This window comes from Solanum pennellii, chromosome 11, assembly GCF_001406875.1.
Source record: "Solanum pennellii chromosome 11, SPENNV200".
Classification (NCBI taxonomy): domain Eukaryota; kingdom Viridiplantae; phylum Streptophyta; class Magnoliopsida; order Solanales; family Solanaceae; genus Solanum; species Solanum pennellii.
Window position 1 is genome coordinate 4,156,200 of NC_028647.1, and position 20,441 is coordinate 4,176,640.

At 36.1% G+C, this 20,441-nt stretch overlaps 1 protein-coding gene across 1 annotated transcript; it reads right to left on the reverse strand.

Annotated features, from left to right (window-relative positions):
- Nucleotides 1-638: 638 nt before the first annotated feature.
- Nucleotides 639-19,881, reverse strand: LOC107004429. Its single transcript, XM_015202628.2, has 10 exons — nucleotides 19,808-19,881; nucleotides 19,478-19,671; nucleotides 17,904-17,952; nucleotides 14,112-14,533; nucleotides 13,889-13,937; nucleotides 13,702-13,827; nucleotides 5,343-5,450; nucleotides 5,138-5,229; nucleotides 4,901-5,054; nucleotides 639-1,055 (listed from the first exon to the last, which is right to left on the reverse strand). Exons 2-10 carry the CDS (start codon nucleotides 19,657-19,659, stop codon nucleotides 798-800), a joined length of 1,440 nt encoding a protein of 479 aa, XP_015058114.1. The 5' UTR covers nucleotides 19,660-19,671; nucleotides 19,808-19,881; the 3' UTR covers nucleotides 639-797.
- Between the last annotated feature and the right edge of the window lie 560 nt (nucleotides 19,882-20,441).

Consider the following 20,441-nt stretch of genomic DNA (forward strand, 5'->3'; position numbering starts at 1 on the left):
ATTTGGAGATTGTATAAAAATATTAAGGGCAAAAAGGTAAAAATGTGGTCAACTTAAAACAGCTTATAAGTTAAAAAAAAAAGCACCCCTACCCCAGCTTTTAACTTTTGGCTTAAAATAAGTTTTTTTTAACTTAAGATAAGTTATTTTGATTATTGCCAAACAGCTAAATAAGTCAAAAACTAGCTTTTAAGCTGAGCCAAACAGGCTCTTAGTATAATTCCACAAGTTAGGCTTGAGGAGGGTGATACGTAGTTGTACTTCTACTTTATGAAGATAAATCCAATAGACCCTAGACTTAAGAAACACTAACATGCTCAGTATAATCCTACAAGCGAGATCGAAAAGAGTTGTGTATACAACCTTACCCTACCTTGGATGAAGGTAGAGAGGTTATTTTTTATAGACCCTCGACTTAAGAAAAGAAATGACTTCACCCAAACTCAAATCCGGGACCTTGACATAGTTTATCAAAGAAGTTTCAACAACATACAAAAGACTTTTTTTGATAGACCTCCAGCTCAAGGAAAGAACATTCCAAAACAGTATAGAGAAAGAAATCATGACAAAATATTATGAACAACCAAACAAATCACCCTAAAAATTAGTCATAACAAGATAAAACGATAACCGAAGTAAAAAAAAAAAAACCAAATAGTAACCACATGCAGTTTCATTAAAGGGTAAAGCAGTTGCATCCTTTTTTACAACCAAACTAAGTTTAGACAGCCAGCTACTCGAGAGTATATACAAAAAAGATGGACATTTACAAGATTTTTGACTAGTAAATCTAGGTTTTACTCTAGTTCTGACTTGATTTCAGGGTCACTCTGAGCAACATTGTGGTCCACAGGGTTTTCAACTATGGAACCACCACTGTATCCAGCCACAAGCAACTTCTCAATTTTCGACTTCCACTCTGAGCCATCTTTCTCCGTTATCCTATCATGAATAACTCTATCACAATACCTGAGCATCGTTCCCAGTCCGGTGTTACGTATCCAACCATATGACATCAGTACCCTCGCTTCTCCTTCAGTAAGTTCTTTTCCCACCTGCGTGCATACAATGGAAGCATGAAAAAGTTTACAAAATGATATAAGATTTGAAATTGTAAGCAGAAAACAGGTTGGTAAGGTAAATGAATAAGTTTGGATGTCGAGAGACCATTTGAGGACATTTCTACTTGTATTGTGAACATTTATTTTATAGACTACACTAGTATAAATGTACATAATGACTTCCACAATGATTCAGACATGTATCTACTGAGATTTGAACATTCCAAAAGGATCCAAGACAGGCCAGAGCACAGGAATGTGGGAATCATGGTACGGAAACAAACGAAGAGATTTAACTTAAACATCACAGAAATTTGTTGTCTAAAGTCATCCGTCTTCAAGTGTTTCCTCAATAGATGGCGGTTTTCAGTCAATCTAGCAGCATATGCTCTAAAAAAACAATGTCCAAGTCAGGCAAGTTTGACCTCATAATATGAGCCAGATCTGAAAGGCCAAAAGTTTTTCATATTTGCTTTACATGCTATTATAAATCAAATATACAGATACAAGTTTATTACCGACAACGGATTTGTTACACCTACGACACATACAATAACCACCAACAAGGCAACAACTACTACTACGCCTCAATTCCAAGCAATGCTTAAAGCATGATCTCCTTTATCTTGCTTCCAATCAACTGGATAATATGTTTTACCATGAACTAGGAGAGAGCATGACACTTTAGTCTAGGCGTAAACTTTGTCAGATTAAAGTTTCATGCAAATCTTCCTATACAACAAACAACATACCCAGTGAAATCCCACAAGTGGGATCTCGGGAGGATGGTATGTACACAACCTTACTGTACCTTACGAGGGTAGAGAGGTTGTTTCTGATAGATCCTCGGATTAACAAGACAAAACAAGAAGGAAAAGAGAATACAGTTCAGAATACTAGTAGCACCAACAAATAATATGATAACTGAAGCAATGGAAACAAATAATAAAAAAATTGAAGTATAAGAAGTTAGAAGAAAAAACTGCCAATACCGTTGATAAGGGAAACTAGACAGCGCGACTACTTAATTACCCTTCTACTCTAATCTCCGACCTTCATATCCTCCTATTAGGGTCGTGTCCTCAGTAAGCTGCAGGTGTTTCAGGTCTTGTCTAATCACCTCTTCCTAATACTTCTTCGGCATCAGACCCACCATACCCAACCTTTCACATCTCCTCACTCGGCGTGTCCTCTTCACATGCCTGAGTCATCTCAGCCTCGCTACCCTCATCTTGTCTATCCACAATCAATGGAAGTCAAAAAAAGAATTTGAAGAGTGGAAAATGAAGTTGTACAACACCTGATTTGTTGTCCATGTCAGCGCAACTGATGTCCATGCTCATTTGGAGGTGTTCGGTGTGCACTTTTGGCAAACATAGGTGCTTAATGAAACCTTCAACACCCTTATGGTAAAAAGAAAAAGCTACTACAAGATCCCATAAGAAAATTGTACTGAATTCTTGTCTTTGTTTCCAAATCCAATCAGACCCCTCCCTGACTTTGCTTTCTAAATTTCTTTTTCCTCCCCATTTTCCTTCCATTCATTTCTTCTACTCCCATACTTCCAACGATAACTTCCTATCACAGTTAGGCAACTCGGCTGCAATTGATGCTTTTGCACTAAACATGCAAAAGATGGAACTTGTTTCTAAAAGATTTACTCGTTTCATCCTAAATTTCACCTTCAAAATCCCCTCACCTATTCAGAGCATTACCCTCCCTTTATCATTTCCATTCTTCTTCCTTTTCTTAGGTCAACAAGAATTACCCCAAGCAAAAAATCATTTAGAGAGAGGTAGACCAGAGGTTGATCTTTTTTTCAATAAATAAGAAGGCAGACGGGCAACGAGACAGAATTGGCATTGAGCAGAAATATAGGAGAGATCAATCTGCTAGCTTCTTCTTACTTTCATTTTAGACGAACTTCAAAGAGAACTTATTGTTACAGGATCATCAGCTAGTAATAAATCAGCTTAGATTTCCTTTTTGATTATTCATCTTACCACATTAACACTAAAATACTCATCATTATAAAACTTCAGCAAATAATAACATCTGCTTCAAGTTAAATAGTTGTCTTGTCCCCTCAATACAAAGGCCATCTTCAGTTGAAGATTAACTGAAACCAAGTAGAAACAAGCAGAAGGGTCTCCAAAAGAGCTAAGGGAGTTTTATTAACATTGACGAGAGTAGAAACAAACAGAAGGGTCCCCACAAGAGCTAAGAGAGTTTTATTAACATTGACGAGTGTAGAAACAAGCAGAAGGGTTTCCACAAGAGCTAAGGGAGTTTACTAACATTGACGAGGTGGACATAAATAGATATATATTGTCAATCGAACTCCTCTAACTATAAGGAGTTAGTCGAGAGATAGTTTATGATATACATAAAAAAATATGGTTTGAGTGATAGTTTATGATATACATAAAACAATATGGTTTGAGTAATTCTAGTAAAAGCAGACAAAGAACATGCAATGAGATAAAGCAGCTTTATGAAGTTCACCAAAGAATTAACATTAGCCAACCAGTGCCTACACCAGAGGCAAGAAATACTTCATTCTCAGCTACCTTTACATCTTCAGGTGATACAAGATCTCTGATGGCTGGAAAAACCAGTGAATCTTTATCATCTTAGACTTGTCTGGACTTACCCATATCTTTATGATCTTACCAATGTAAGGAAGTTCACCTTGTGCATGTATACAGAGTCTTATAGAGCATATTCCACACCATCATAAATGGTTGATTCATAAAACTGCACCTCCCTTTTACCACCATTACATCTCTTTCTACCCCAGACAAATCCTACTTCCTCAACATTTTCTAGGACTGTCAAAGGTTCTACTTCAACTGCTTTTACCTAGGCCATAATTGTCTCCACCCACAGACCTGCTTCCGCTTCCTATCGAGGCCTCTACTTTTACCACAGAGATTAGCCCTCGATGATCTATAACGACTGCTTACACTAAGATGATGGTTTTTAAGAGTTCCACCAATATGCTAAATCTTCTAACTACAGGTTTAAAAGTTAGCTAGCTTGACAACTTCAAACACAACCCCTCCCTTTTCTCTCCTCTCTGTACATTTTGGGTAAGTAGAAATTTAAGGTCGTTTTGGTTTAGACTGGAAGTATGGAACTGTTCCTGTCGACTGTGACCACCTCATCTAAAAGTTCAAGCCGTTAGAGATAGAACACCTATGTTTATTATTTTAGGTTTGAAACATGCCCCATCACAAGGAAAGTCTGGTTTTTTTCAAATGCCAAGGACGTGGAAAAACTTTGTTTATGGTGGCAGTAACCTTTTGTCTACTCTAATACCATATTGAAACACTTCATCTAAAAGCTTAACTTGTTTAGAGATTGAGCATATAATTATTTATTTATTTTAGTTCTGCAACAGTTTCAAGAAGTTGATAACCAACATATAATAGTTTCAGCTAAAAAAGACGGACTATTTTATCTAGTAACCAAATTTCAATCATGATAGCGGAAATGATTTAGCATGAATAAAGATTAAAGCAACAAGTGAAGAAAAAATTTGCTGAGGAGCAAGTCCAACAATCATCTAAGCCTCCAACCTTTTTCACCTAAAATCCCAATCAAAAGGGGAACCAGGATTTCATATTAAAACTCATAAGAAAGAGAAGAAGAAAAAACAAGCAAAAGGGACCATTATGGGGTAAAGTAAAAGCAACTATTTCTCACTTCAATTTGACGCCAAAGGAAGTTGATAACAAGAATTTCCCTCCCCCAGGGGAAAAAGGGCCACAAAAAATTTGGTCAAACCCACATCAGCAACATAAAAATGGGAACATTATTGCAACAAAGGTAAATACCGTCAGTGCTCTATCCTCGATTAGGTTGACTCTGCTATAGCTAGTAAGCTTCATAACAGTTACCAATCGCCTGATTTGCCAATCAATGGTGGAGGAATCCACCAGTTCAAAGAAGTATGTTGCATAGCCATATTCAGGATGCTCCAGCACAATCCTACATGTATATAAGTATAAATCTCGATGGATCCTGAAACACTACGAGAACTCTAGAACACAACGTGGCAGCCAACAACCGACCTGTTATGCCTTTCAAAGACAAAAATAAAAGACCGGAGATCTCGGCACCATCCCCATTCAGCAGGCCACTTCCGGAACTGCAGATATCGTGCCTAAAGTGCAATTCGAAAAAGATAAGGGCCAATACATATGAGATAACAGTGATACAAAGACATATTAAAATGAATATAGACAACTAGAGTTTGCGCCAAATAAATGTCTATACCTGCTCAATGAGGGAAAACAGACAAGCTAAACAATAGCTAGCTTTTTCACCTTTTGTACGCTGGAGTGGAGGTAGCTTTATTAATGACTGCCGTTGGACGGAGAAAAGCTAAACAACAAGTTAACACAACATGAAATCAAATAAATGGATTAGTACCCTGCCTAAAAAGATAAAACCAGAAAAATTAATATATGTATTATTTTTTTAATTATTATAAAAGCATGAGTAACAATGTTGAAGGACCAAAATCGCTGTAAAATATTTATGGTCTTTTATACCATTTTAGCCTAATTCTACCCCATTTATATTGATGATAATTTGGTGAGTAACAAAAAAATTATATTAAAAATAGAGTCTAAACAAATTCTACTACTAAATTTTTAATTCCCAAACTACAACAATGAACAACAAACATAGTGTTTGTACTAAACGTAACAACAGACTGTACTAAATGACGAAATAGTAGCAGAACAATACTAAAACTATAATCAAACTACACGAAACAACAGATAATAACTGAAATCGAAGAACAAGAAACAAGTGTAATACTACGACTTCTAGAATGGACAGCAAGACAGACAATACACTCCTACCTACTAGTATGGACACATTCCTACCTACTATCCTTCTACCCTAATTTGTGTCCTCCACACCTTCCTATCTAAGGTCATATCCACTATCCACTGTAACCTGCAACTGTGGCATGTCCTACCCAATCACTTCTCCCCAATACTTCTTTGGTCTACTTCTATATTTCCTGGATTCATCCATAGCCGACCTCTCACACCTTTGCATTAGGGCATCTGTGCATTTCCTTGTCACATGCCCGGACCATCTCTGCATCGCTTCCCGCATCTTGTCCCAAACTAATTAATTAAATAACCAAACCTTAACTATTCAGTCTAATGGAAAAACATTACAACAAACATGCGCTTCTACACCAACTTATCTTATTGATATGAACACCTTCAAAAATATTTAAATAATTTCTTTACCATTTTCTTCTAATGTTATTCAATGGAGTTAAAATGAGAAACAAAAACTTAGTAAAATAAACTAATTTAGGGTAGCTAATTGTTTGACAAATTTATAAAAAATAAATCTATGGCTATTAAATTAACACACACCAATTGATCATATATACTCGACATTATCATGTTTATGACCAGCAATTAATTTATATTAGATGTAACAGTGCATTTGTGATCATCACACCTTGGGGCTATCTATAATGGAAGTTAAATTGATTTGGTGTAAAACTTTATCATTATTGTAAAATGATCGTTCATCCTATGTATAAATTTTAATAAATGTTATCTATTTCTTCTTCACAAACAATTAATTGAAGGTCTACGGCAAAGAACATGCATAGTAACTAGTAAGGACATAGGGCCGGTAATATGGCACTCTCTAAGGCCTAGACTACTATTTATCTTTTTTTGTGGCTTTTTACCTTTTCCCTTAAAATTTCCCTTTCAACTATATATACAAAAAACCGAAAGTCACGACTTAATATACAATCATTACTCTTAAAAAAAAAATATTGTCATTCCCTAATCCCTAAAATGTTACAGTTGTTCCTCCTTCAAGAAACACAATTGTTTTTTTTTTTACAAATGCTAATTGTTTCTATTTCTATTGAACAATACATAGGTTATACTGAAACCTGTATTTACATAAGGAACTCTAAAAATACCGACCTATCCCTACAATGAGTCTAAGACATCAATGATAGAGACGGTATCATTAGAGTAAATTTGATTACACCAAAAACACAGAGTCAAAATGCAATTCGTTTTAACTTGTTGCATACTACTCTCCCTATTCTCAAAAACTCCAAGGGTTCCCCTCTTTCCATATTGTCCACCAAATAGTGGCAGGGACAATTCTCAGTTACTTTTGATTTTTGCTTGTGTCCCTGCTTCTTCCCAGCTATATAGAGCCTCTGAAATTCTCCCAGGCATGGACCAGGAGATGTTTTTAAGTCTCAGGAACAAATTCCACAACTGGCCAGTGACTACGCATTGGATAAACAAATGATTGACTGTTTCTGCAGTTTTCCCACAGAAGAAATCTAGAGCAAAGTGTAATTCTCCTGTGTCAATACTGCTTCTTTAGCCAATAACCACACAAAGCAAGACACCTTGTAGGAGATCTTGGCTTTCCATATATGTCTCCAGGGCTCAAGAAAACACAATTGTTCCTACAATTGACATGGTTCCAAAGGTTGGAGAAGTAGAACCGAGGAGAAGAAATAAAGTTGTTGAGAAATTTCTCTAGTTTCTTATCTCCGCAAAAGGAGCAAAGAGTCAATACAGAGATAGAGATAAAGCTTCTTAACTCCACCTTTAGCATATTTTGATACATATGCTTAGAGATAAATTAGGGTTTTTTCGTCAATGTTTTTGTATTGGTTGAAAATCTCTGGTTATTTTACTTAGTGTAACCATGTGCACGGCAGTTTGATTTTGTCTAATATGTAAACCACATCCAAAAGGGTCCATTAGTAGCAGGAGTGTTGTTAGCTGAGATGGGTCTGGATTTGTTTCACTTTTTAACTATATTTCTTAGTTTCATGATGGAAGTGTAAATTTCATCAGTACGCCTAGAAAACTAAAATCATAAAAAGCTCATTAACATTAATCTCAAAATACTAGAAAGTTAAAGCTAACGGATACATGTCTACAGAATGGTTCTAGGTATTTTCTTTTGCTTTAATCAGTGCAAAAGTGCCTTTGTTAAGATCTTCTAGGGGTGATGGCCAAAGAGCATTTCTCAAATGGATAAAACAGATTTGCGGATGTTCCATACATAATAAAAAAATTGCACAAAATTGATTTTGGTCTAGAAGTACGAATTGTAAGAACTCAAAACATTTGAGAACTGATTATGAGAATTTTTCGGGAATTCATTTCAATTTTGGCAACTGAAGTCACAATATGTAATGGTGTGGTTCATAAAGGTATGAGTTTGTTAGCGGGGATGGAGGATAGTAGTGGTAGTGAAATTAAGATGGACGGAGATTGTAGAAAATGGTGGAGGCTGTCGTCATGGTGAAATAAAGAAGAAAAAACAGGAGTGGTGAAGGATGGAAATGGTTGTGGCGGAGACTATGAAAAGAAAGAACACGGGAGTTATGGGCGAGGGGAAGAAAAATTGCTCAATAAGGAGTTTCTTCTTTTGAATGTTATTTTCCACGTGTCATTTAATAATTTATTGCTTTAGCGTGTGAGAATCATATGCTTTATTTTTTAAAAAATAAGGGTAACTGTGTATTCATAAAAGACTCATCATCAAATGATGATGATTATAGGAGCATAAACAAAACCTATACCCCTAGGGAGATTACAAATTGCCTATGAAATCTACAAAAAGTTCTATATCCCCCTCATATCCTGTTTACACCAAAAGTATAAACGACTAAGGCTATTCATCCTTATCTTCTAAATGTTGTTAGTCTTGTCCTCAAAACATCTAGCATTCTTTCTTTCCATAGAGTCCACCAAATGCAAGATGGTATTAACTCCCACCAGTCTCCAGTAGAGTGTCTTCTTCCTATCTCCTTCCAGCTGTCTAGCATACCCTTGGTGGTCTGTGGAATCGCCTAGCATACACCAAGGATCATACGCTTTATTTGTGAGGCAGATTGTCACATTTGTGCTTAATTCATACACTTTCAATAGTCTTCCCATGTTCAATAGGTAACACCTTTATATGAAGTGTCTAAATGAATTTTTTTGACATGTTTAGGAGGCCCTCAATTACCCTAACTTCTAATATCTCTCGCTCATAGATATCTACGTATAGTAATAAAAGATTTAGTTTGGCTCTACAGAAAGGACAAAATATGTATCAATTACTTTTCGTGATTTGGGAAACAGCTATTTCGATTGCAATTTGAAATCTGAACGGTAAGTTTCTGACTGTATAACATCCTCTATTAATGGATTGATATAATCTCTTTTACGCAATTGATTACTTCACATGACTTGGTTAGGTTCCTCACTTATTCTATCAAGATATTTAGTTTATGTATTTCTAAGTTGCTTGGCTCTTCACTTTTGGTGTCGCACCCATGTCGACACGATATTGGTGTGGGTGTGCGATCCGTGTTTGATTTGGTCAACCGATTTTGGATACTTTGACCAAAATAGATGGGGAAAGTCTGGACAGTTTTAACGATTTTGGCAATCAATACAAAAACTATGGTGAAATTGAAGAAATGGAATACCTTTTATATAGAAATTTATGTCACTCCTTTTCCTTTAATCTCCTTCCAAGATTCTCCTCAAGTTCTCCATATAATATCTCATAATTTAAGGTTTCATAACTCTATTTTTAGATATTTTAATTATTTTTAGGCCAATCCCCGCACCCCTATTCATACATGGATTCAAATCCCCGAATTTTAAAATTAGATCATGAAGGATTGGACCTCTAGATCCGCATCCATATCGGACACCTACACCTAAGTCTGAGCAACTTAAGACGTATTTATAATGATTAATTTTGGTATTTACTTTGAATTCTGGTCAGGGGCACTGTTTTCATCGAGTTGAAAATTTAGCCTTCTACAAAGTGTTGTGACCGATGGAGTGAGAGATTGATGTGGTATTTTTTTTTAGGAGTTGTTTCGGTAATTACATTGGTTACGTTAACTCGACTCATATGGTTTTGCTATGGTTTGGTAATTATTTTGGTAAATTCAATATTACTTTGTCTCAACACAAATAAATCCTACCTATTTTGCATTTTGACGAATCTTCATATTGGTTTTAATAGACCAAAGTATATCTTTCTAACATTGAATCTTATTATTATATCTCATTTCCTTAAATCTTTTTCCTTTTATCTAAAATCCATTTCCTTCACATTCATAAATTTTGATTCCCGCCAAATATAGCGAGATATATTCATAACATGTCTGCCCTTAATATCCATTAAATTTTGTCACTTAATGTTGAGTTTGATCCAGACGTTAACCTTCTGTCAATAGTAGAATCTACCCATCTGTAAAGCTTTCAATGTCCCTATGATGATTTTTTTTTTTTAAAAAAAAAAAAATCCTTTCCCCAAAGAACTTTTTAGATATCTTAGGATCATATAAACCACTTCATGTGCGCTGCCTTGGAGAGTGCATAAATTGACCGTCTAAGCTTACAACAAAAGCCTGAGTGTGTCAAGTAGATCAACTTCCCCACTAGTCTCTGATATTGACTTTGGCCAACTGAATTTCCTTATGTATTTTCTAACGTGATATTCGGATGAATATATGTTTCAAATGGACGACAACCTCTCATCCCTATCTCTTTTAGAAGATCTAGCACATACTTCTTTTGTGACAACATAATAAATTCTTTTGATCTCGCTACTTCCATGCCAAAAAAATAGTTCAAATGACCCAAATCTTAGATCTCGAATTCTGAGACCAACTATTTTTTTGAATCCTTCATTTCTAACAGATCTCTTGTAAGTATGATATCATCGACATACACTATTTCGAATAGTTGTCTTCCCCTCAAGAGAATGTCAAATGACATGGTATGATTTGTTTTTCCTTGAGCATACCATTTGTGTTTTACACAACTGAGTAAACCTCTCATTTTCTTCTCTTTTCATTTTTTTATGCTATCCTTGGGACACTCTCATTCAACATTATAGCATTCATCTAATTCTTGTCATATGAAAACCATCTCATTATAGTAAATAGTAATACCTCTCCCCTTGCCTAGCTTTCCGCAATTTATTTGTTAACTCAAAAATCTTAGAGGCATTTTCTACATCAGAATAAGTCTCTCCAACAACCTCCTTAACATCCCAAGCAAAGGGAACAACCAAATAGGGTTTACTTATGGCAGGTTCCATGGAGTTAAGTAGCCAAATGATTACCATCGCGTTTTCTGATCTCTAGGTGATCAATTTTGGGTCTCGTAGTTCAGGCATTCTCGTTTCTCCAGTTAGTTAGGTGATTAAGTTTTCTCAACCATCAATTGTCATAAGGACAGATTGCGCCCATTCCAAATAATCCTTGTCCTTCAGATTACGAGAGGTAAGTTGAATAGACAAATGAGAAGAATCGTCGCTTCAGTTCGTTGTTGTCTTGCTCAGAACTTTGTTAACGGAACTCTCGGCTTCTATCGATACTGCTGGGTGTCATAGCCGAAAATGTTGATTTAGTCATAAGCAACACAAGAACAAAACTGCTCTGATACCATATAAGTTTTGGTACCAAAAATTGTACAATCATATTCATTTGTAGATGTACAAATTTATAGTAGAGAAAAACAAACAAACTAGCAATCTAATTCCTGGATTCTATGTCATTTGAGAATCAAGAAATTACTTTATTTGATCTAATTTCTCAAAACAGTTAAATAACATGTCAGATCTGATTTCATTGTTGTAGGGGATAAGTTTGCGTACATTCTACCTTCCCAGACCCCTAGTTTATGGGAATTCACTAGATATGTTGTTGTTGTTGTTCTTATAATGACTGAATGAAGCAGGGGCAAGATCACTAGTAAAATAAAAAAGAAAGAACCAGAAATGAACTAAGTGCATTCTAAGACAGTCCGGTGCAAAACTATTTCAAAATAGCCTATTGTAAATAGTACGAAGGAAAAACATGGGGTTTCAAGTTAAACCTAGATAGGGAAAAGAAAGGTAATTTTTCCCATTTGCCTAAGCTCAGAGTTACCTGGTACATATATTGGTGGGATGTAGCAGCTACTCGGGTGAAACAAGCAAGGTGTGTGCATCAAATTGGCTAAGGAACCACCGTCATAAATCAAATAGTATGAAGGAAATAGGGAAAAACAGAAAGTGTGATCCACTAAAAGTTGCAATAGCACATAAGGTAAAGAAGCGGAAGACATCGGCAACCAAACCCCAACCAGCGTCGCCCTGAACATACCATCTATGCACCGCCAGATAGTCAGCCAGTTCCGATGAGATCTACCCACGTGCCAGCGTGTGAGCATTGTTCCGGCCACCTTCCGGCGAGTTTCATTTTTCAAATACACTCGCCTGTTGATTCCGATACTATTGATCCAATTTCCTCCTGATTCCAACCACTTCCTGTCATCAGATCTGATTTTTCAGGCGACTGCTAGCTTTTCCCACTTCGGCGATCTGCCTTTTCTAGCAGGGTAGCCTTGTGATTCCAAGCAAATCTATACCTGCTACACTATTTTCTGACCACTTTTTGTCGAGGCGGACACTGCTTGGGCAGAGTCGCCCTCTATAGATTGTGTTCTAGTCGGGGGGAGGGGGGAACTTTGGTGTCTTGAAAAAGTAAGAAACAAAATGTTGTTGGTAGATCTAGTGCAGAAGCAGAATATTGGATTATAGCAGTTGCGGCATGTGAACTCATATAGATCAAGCAACTGTTGAAGGAGTTGGAATTTGGAGAGAATAAAGAAATGGAACTTGCGTGCAATAGTGAAGTTGCACTTCACATTGCATCGAATCCAGAGTTTCAAAAGAGGACCAAGCACATAAAAGATTGATTGTCATTTTTTAAGAGAGAAAGTACTCTCAACCTCTCAGTAGACATCACCACAAGGTTTGTGAGTCAAGTGATCAGCTTGCAGACATATTCACCAAATCCCTAGCCGATCCCCGAACAAGTTATATCTATAGCAAGCTTGGTACATATAATTTGTATGCACCAGCTTGAAGGTATATAATAGGTAACCTAATTTACTCCTATTGTAATTAGGTATTGATTTGCATACATTTTCTCCTTTTTTAGGACATGTAAACTCGGTTATTTTAACCCCCAATAGCTTGAGGGAATAATTAAGCCGAGTTCCCTCTTATTTTCTCTTCCATTTCAATCCTTAAGTCTTGATGATCACTTCGACAATTTCGTTAATTGACATGAATGACTTCAGTTCACAAAAGAAAACAAAAGGTTTACAGCTTAAAATCACTGCTTCACAATAAAATATATCAAAATGCATTCAATTCTTTCTCCATGTCTATCACTTTATTTATCTAGAACACACCTCTCCCTACGTGATCCCAAGCTAACATTGGCATATCATATCATATGAAATTTGAAGTGGAAGTTGTAAACTATAACCATAATTGAAATAGATTTCAAGAATAAGTCTATTACAATTGAGTAATTAAATACTAATGCCTGAAAGCCTCTAAACTGAATCATACAATTGAAAAGACACTCAAGACGGATCTAATTCCTGAACTAACCATCAGTAACATTTTCCGGATCATTGAATGACTAAAATCTTTTGCATGCTTCAGCAGGAAACAGGTAATCCAGACACTTATGAATGTAGGCAGCTTTCCTCCTCAATTAGTGACAAGAAAGATCATGAGCACATGTATGGCATACCTTAGATATAACAGCTTGAAGCTCTGAGAAGTTCTTTTCAGAGGACAAGTCATCAAGAGGCTCATTACTCGCATTTTTCCCATAAAGCTTCATCTCATCGATGCTTACGCCTTTTTCAAGTAATACCTGCAAAGATCAATACTATGAGCCATCTGATTGTTAACTAGGCAATTTGATGGGAAAATACCTGCAAGAGTCCAGGAGCATCTTCCTCCATAGCTGCTTGAACTGAATCTCTGCAGTTTGTAGGAAAAAGATATGGATTAAATGTGTACAGTATACGCAAATACATACACATACATGTGAGCATGTGTCTGTTGAGGTTTCGGTGGCCATCCATAGTAAATGCAGCCATATACAAATTGATATATACATATATAGAGTAAATAGTCAGCAAAAAGAAATTTTACGTTGCAGTCTTCCTTTGTTTCCGTGGCGGGCAAACTTTTAGTGGATAGGCTGGCACAGCTGAAATGGGTGCGCAATCAGAGACAGAAGCAGCAATTTCGCTTGAGCACTCTACAACTCTACCTATCTTGAAAGAAGGAGCCCTTCTCTTAGAGTACAGCTGCATTCGCTCAGATAACGCCATATTATCCAGTTCGTCTTCAGTAAACTCAAAGGTAATTCCAACTCCACTTTTCACCTGAACCATGCTACTATTGGGCAAATTACCCATTTCATTCTTCACAGTAGCTTCAACCATATTGTTACCCACAGGTTCAACCTTGACATGTACAAGATCGGATAAAGGAGAACCAACTTTCTTTTTCCCAGCACTTTGAGAAATCTTGTCATCCATGAGTACGCTGGAAAAATTGGAAGGGTTATCCTGCACAACATACAGAAATTGGCAACTTCAGTTGACTAATTAAAAAAGGACATAACAAGATATGAACAGGCAGTAACTTGACTGGCATTAAATTCCACTTTTTCTTGCTATTCTGGGAGAATAGTCCAACAAATAAAGCAGTTCGTTGGGGAAGATACTGGTAAATAAGTATTTCCGGAACTATTAAAAAGACAATTTCCATAGTTCTTCTCTCCGGACCAAACATCCATGAGAGATAAAGAGAAAGGGAGACCTATTAAGCTAATGATCCTGTTTTCCTTTAAGGAATGCAGTAAATCAATTGAGCCAAATAATCACATAGGAAAATCGCATAGCAGACTAACATAGTTATGTAAAGATGTTCTGAAACAAATATAGGATTCGACCTGCTGGATTTGAACCAGCAACCAAGAGGGATGTTCCCTTGCTCTTCCCTGAGCTAAGGTCAAACATATACCAACTTTCATGGCCAAGCTTCAAGGAGAACTGCCTTAGTTGCAAGATGTAAAAACATAATTATGACAGTGGAAAAAAGAACCTACAGAACATTACTAATTACTTCTATTGCTTATAATCCTCCAGCCCAAAAATTATTAGCCCGAGAAGCTAAGAAAAAGTATTCTCCGAGTACCTAACAATTGTAGCATATTGTTTGCAAACCCATGTCAATGGAGGCTGAGCGTAGATAAGTAGCAACAAGATTTAGCACAGATGTGGAGTGGAAATATTTTGATCAAGCATAAGAACTTTGCAGTCGCGCATGTTGAAGATACATATTTCTGGTTGAAGAATCAATTCAGAACACATCTTTTGAAAGGTAACATAAATCATCAGCATGAAGCCATATATACAGTTTGAAAAAGAGCGAAATCCCTCATTATTCGTCTTGCAAGGAGTTTGCAACTAGTATGGATTCAGCTTCATTTACATAGTTCTCTTTTTCTTTTTATTGTTAAAAGAAATTATATAGATTTCAGTAACAAGAGTGTGTTGGCCAGTGGTTACAAGAGGGTTAGATTACAGAAAGTGTAATGAGCGAAGAAAGTCATCCATGGCACCTACTATAGCCATGTTATACCAAAAAAATAAAGAAGATATACGTATGTGTTTCATACTAATTAGAGATCCAGCTTTTCTCTAAGAACTCTTGCATTAGTTTCTTTCCAATAACTCCACCATATCACTGCTGGCATGACCTCTGACTCTTGGATGCCAACATTGAAATAACTCTTTTGTTTTCCTTGGCATAGCCAAGTAAACTACCCCAAGACACTAAAAATGGGGAAACTCCATATCCCCGAAGTAATACTGACAATGGAGAAAGTGGTTCTTGATGTCCTCTACCTGCTTTTCACAAAGCAAACACCTACCGCATATATCAATTCCCTTTTCTAAAGATTACCTTGTGTAAGACAAGCTCTTTTACATCAACAAGCAAAACATTACACCTTCATAGGAACTTTTATTTTCCAAAATGCATTTCCAAGGAAGCCTAAATTATTATTAGGGAAAGAACCTACTGATGCACCTCAGTACACCAGCATTTCCAGTATGCTTCAGACATCATTAACCCAATAAAAAACACTCTTGGAATTATGGATACGGAGCAAGAGACTCCTTCAAAGATTAAAAGAATCACATGCAAGTAAAAATCTTCTCTTGGCTCACAGAAAACCAGAGAATCTGCACAAAAAAGGTGTGTGAAGTGCACTTTCTCCTTGAACCTGAGACTTGGATTAATACATTTATTGCATCCTTGCATACCGTCACTAACATTCTACTAAGGCCTTCCATAACAAAGGCTTTAAAAAAAATAGAGAGAGGCTCTCCTTGTCTGGATAGCGAAGAAACCTTGGGGGAACCATTGATGATAAAGGACAGCTTGACTATGGAAATGCAGATGGGAATAAGTTGATCCACTTTTTCCCAAAACCCCTTGACATTTAAACATGTTGAAATTCCAGTGCACATTGTCAAACACTTCCTTAATAAATTTTTCTGCACAGCGAAGAAACCTTTGGGGGAACCATTGATAATAAAGAATAGCTAACTGTGGAAATGCAGATGGGAACCAGTTATCCATTTTTTTTCCCAAAACCCATTGACATTTAAACATGTTGAAATTCCAGTGCACACGCTTAATACCAAATTCACACAAGATACCTGGTTTTTCCACGGATTCTAGCATCAAGGCTCTCATTTGCAATGAATGATGCAAATGTAATCTGCCTTACCCTCTTAAGGCCAATGGGGTAGGTATACTAGCTTACTTACTCATAATAATTTCAGTTTATTAGCAAGAAGTTTGGACACAACTCTGTACAAAAAAAGGTGTGTTACGTTCATTTCTCCTGATACTCAGACTTGAAGTAAAACCTCATTTCATCCTTGCAACTCTGCGCAAACATTCTACTAAGGCCTTCCATAACCAAGGTGACATATATGAAAGAAAGGCTTTCCTTGTCTTAAACCTTCCTGGGACAAAGAAACCTTTAAGGGGATCCATCGATGATGATGAACGGTTTTACTATAGAAATGCAAAAGTGGATCCAATTCATCCATTTTATCCCAAAACCACTTGCCTTAACATGTCGATTAAGTGTCAAACGCCTTCTCAATATCCAATTTACACAAAATACCTAGTTTTTTCTGTCGAGGTCTAGAATCAAGGCACTCATTCGCAATGAGTGATGCATCTGTAATCTACCTTCCTCTCGCAAAGGCTATCAAGGAAGGGCAGACCAGTTACTCACAACAATTTTAAGGTTGTTAGTAAAAAGTTTGGACACCGATCTATAGAAGTTACCAATCAAACTTATAGGCCTATAATACTTCACCTCCTTTCCTCCAGCTCTTTTAGGGACTAACACAATATAAGAGGCATTTGAACTTCTTTCAGAAAACTCATGGAAGTGAAAAAATTTATTGCCCTAATTAATCTTCCTCAACATTTATTGTAGAACCTCATATAAACCCATCTGGTCCCAGCGCTTTGTCCCCATTACATTCCCTGATCACCCACATAATATCCTCTTCATCAAATTGTATTTGCATCCACATACCTTCCTCCTCCGAGATTGCAGGCATATTTTCTACAGACCACTCTGGTCTCCAATGGTTAGAGTTAGTGTAGAGTGCTTCATCAAAATTAAAAGTTGCATTTCTACCATCCACCTCATTCTCTAAACAGTACCATTAGATTCTAAACTTTCAATAATGTTGTGTCTCTAATGAACATTGGTCATCTTAGGGAAGTAATTTGTATTCCTATCCCCTCATGTATGCACAATAAATTAGTCAGTCAAGGACACCTTTACAAGAAGTCAGTCAATTTAAGGACTGATAAAGAAATGAATATTGGGATTAATACCTGTGAATCACATTCATCTTCCTTTTTCACAGCGGCATCAACTGAAGACCTGCACATGTTACCACCAATATTAAATGCAAAATATACGCCACTTTTTTCAGAAAATTTTGTAAGGATTGATAAAGAAATGAATATTGGGTCAAACTCAACCCTAACAATTAGTTCATTGCCAAGCCATATAAAGAGATCAAGTCCCCAATCCCTAGGCCGATGTGGGAGACTCGACAACCCCACCTGCCAACAGAACATGAACAATACAAATGGGGGCCCAACATCAATGAAACAAAAAACTGCGATGGGTTCGACACTAATATCATGATAAAGAAAATGGACATTGGGTCTAACTCAACCCCAAAAGCTAACTCAAGAGATGAGAATTGCTCACTCCATATTAAGAGAGCAAGTCCCCCGCCTCTTAGCCGATGCGGGAGACTCAACAAGGATGACTAAATCGAAAGACTTTCTGTGGAAAAAGTTTTGAAACATTTTCCCAACTAATGAAGAAAAGAAACAAGAGGTACCACCAAGCTATAACCACCAAAGCAATTGTGGCAAAAACAAAAAATTATACAATAATCTAAAATTGATGTATATATGGACTTTGGTCAATTTACTGTCATTAGGGAGAACATCGCCACATGCTTGTATATATCTATAAATTAGTTTCTACTTGGTATTTCTAGATGATCGAGATTTTTTACTTTGGACTAGTTCGGTAACCAAGCAGAATGCAGTAGTGGGAGAATGTGCCAGCGACTTTTTGAGTCTGGTAGTCCTCATATTTCTTAAGTATTTTCCAAAGAAAGTTACTCTACTTCTTTTACTCTTTCACTAGCTTTTTAAGGTTTTTTTTCCCTTCGTCATTTCCTGTATCCATCAAAATGAATTTCTTTCCTAGAATTCCCCATCCCGCTTCACTCCTGGCTGGTTAATTATTTAGTCTTCCTACATTGGACAAACCATTCATTTTTCTAACCTGCCTTTACCCTCTTTTCTTGTTTGTCTGACACTTGAGCAATACAAGGGGAAAAAACATGGCATAATGAGCTTAACATTTCCAATTGTTATAAATAACAAAGAGATGCAGTTAAATAGTGGATTACAAATATTATGTTTTAATTTTATTTCACTTACAAAATTGTGAACATCACACAATAAAACAGCTACAAAAACTCCCATCCTTTTTTTTTTAAATCAAGTTCCATTTTTCGAACAGTATCTCTGCTTTATCTTCCCTGAAAAAAATTTTCCCCTTTTGTTATATACCTCCAAAACTATGAACTGAACACTAAAAACCACTACAACCGTTCTTGTTTTTTTCATTAAAATTCCATTTTTTCCAGCTGTACATCTTACTTTTCTTTTCCCTTTGCTTTCTACTTCTAAAACTGCAACCTAAACACAATTAAATAACCAAAAAAAAAAAAAAGGAAAACATCTCTTGCAAGAATCTTTTTCTTTCTCTCACTGCTATTTCTAAAACTGTAAACTAGCTCTATTTCATCAAAATTGATTCCCAAATAGAAAATTCAATGCATAAAAACATAATCAAACTGAAAAAAAAAAACACTCACTTCAACACTTGTGCAGTTCCTTGAGTAGAACGGCCACTGGAAGAAGCTTTTGCACCGCGCTTGCTCTTGCCCATCAGTGAGTTCATTCGCTGTCCAAACGGCATCCGATCAATCTCATCCCACTCCCGCTCTTCCTTTTCAGCCTTAGCGATCTCAGCATTCATTTTTGCATAACCATCCATAGCTACTTCTTTCTATATCAATCAAGAAAACAAAAAAGAAATCGTTGTTTTTCTAGGGTTTCAATGCACAAATGAATTTTTCTATGTTCATACAATGAAATGCACAGAAAAAATGTGAAGAATCAGAGAAGAAGAAGAAGAATTTTACCTTTTTGCAGAGCTTTTTTTGGTTTTTTGTGACAGAATTTTGTTGCAACAGAGATGAATGAGAGAGAAAATGGATTTTGCAAACATAAAGGTATTTTGGCGCTATTTTTCTAATTTGGGCTTTAGTTTATTTTGGGCTTTTTTTTCTGGTCGATCGGTTAAATACGTAACTTATCTAGATAAAGAAAAATTGTGATTACGTAACTTATCTAGACAAAAAAAATTGTGTTGTTTAGTTGTTTATCGAAATAATAGTTAATAAATGTATATTATTATTTTTGTAGATGTAATTTGCTCATAAAAGGATGGTATCGGAGAAAAAAAAATTTTTTCTCAAAAATTGGTCCATAAATGAAAAAAAAGTTGAAGAGATTTTCAAAATATATGGTCAAACAGGTCAAGTGTATAGTCAAATAAACATTTAAAGATAGTTTTACAAATTTTAATTAAAAATTCACAAGGACGGTCTTGGAAAAAAATTAGAATTTTGTGGGTGGAAATGAATTTCTCTAAAAAGTTGGTCTATAATTGAAAAAAAAATTGAAGACAACTTTCTAAAATATATAGTCAAACAATTTAAATATATGGTCAAATAAATTAAATGTATGGTCAAATAAATATTTTAAGAGAGATTT

What these genes read in the sequence shown, in the direction of transcription:
- LOC107004429 (XM_015202628.2), bottom strand. Translation starts at nt 19,659, where the DNA reads ATGGATGGTTATGCAAAAATGAATGCTGAGATCGCTAAGGCTGAAAAG. An exon ending in TGTTTTCCCTCATTGAGCAG is followed by an intron (nt 5,230 to 5,342) that starts GTATAGACATTT and finishes ATTGCACTTTAG; the next exon opens with GCACGATATCTGCAGTTCCG. An exon ending in GTCTTTGAAAGGCATAACAG is followed by an intron (nt 5,055 to 5,137) that starts GTCGGTTGTTGG and finishes ATATACATGTAG; the next exon opens with GATTGTGCTGGAGCATCCTG.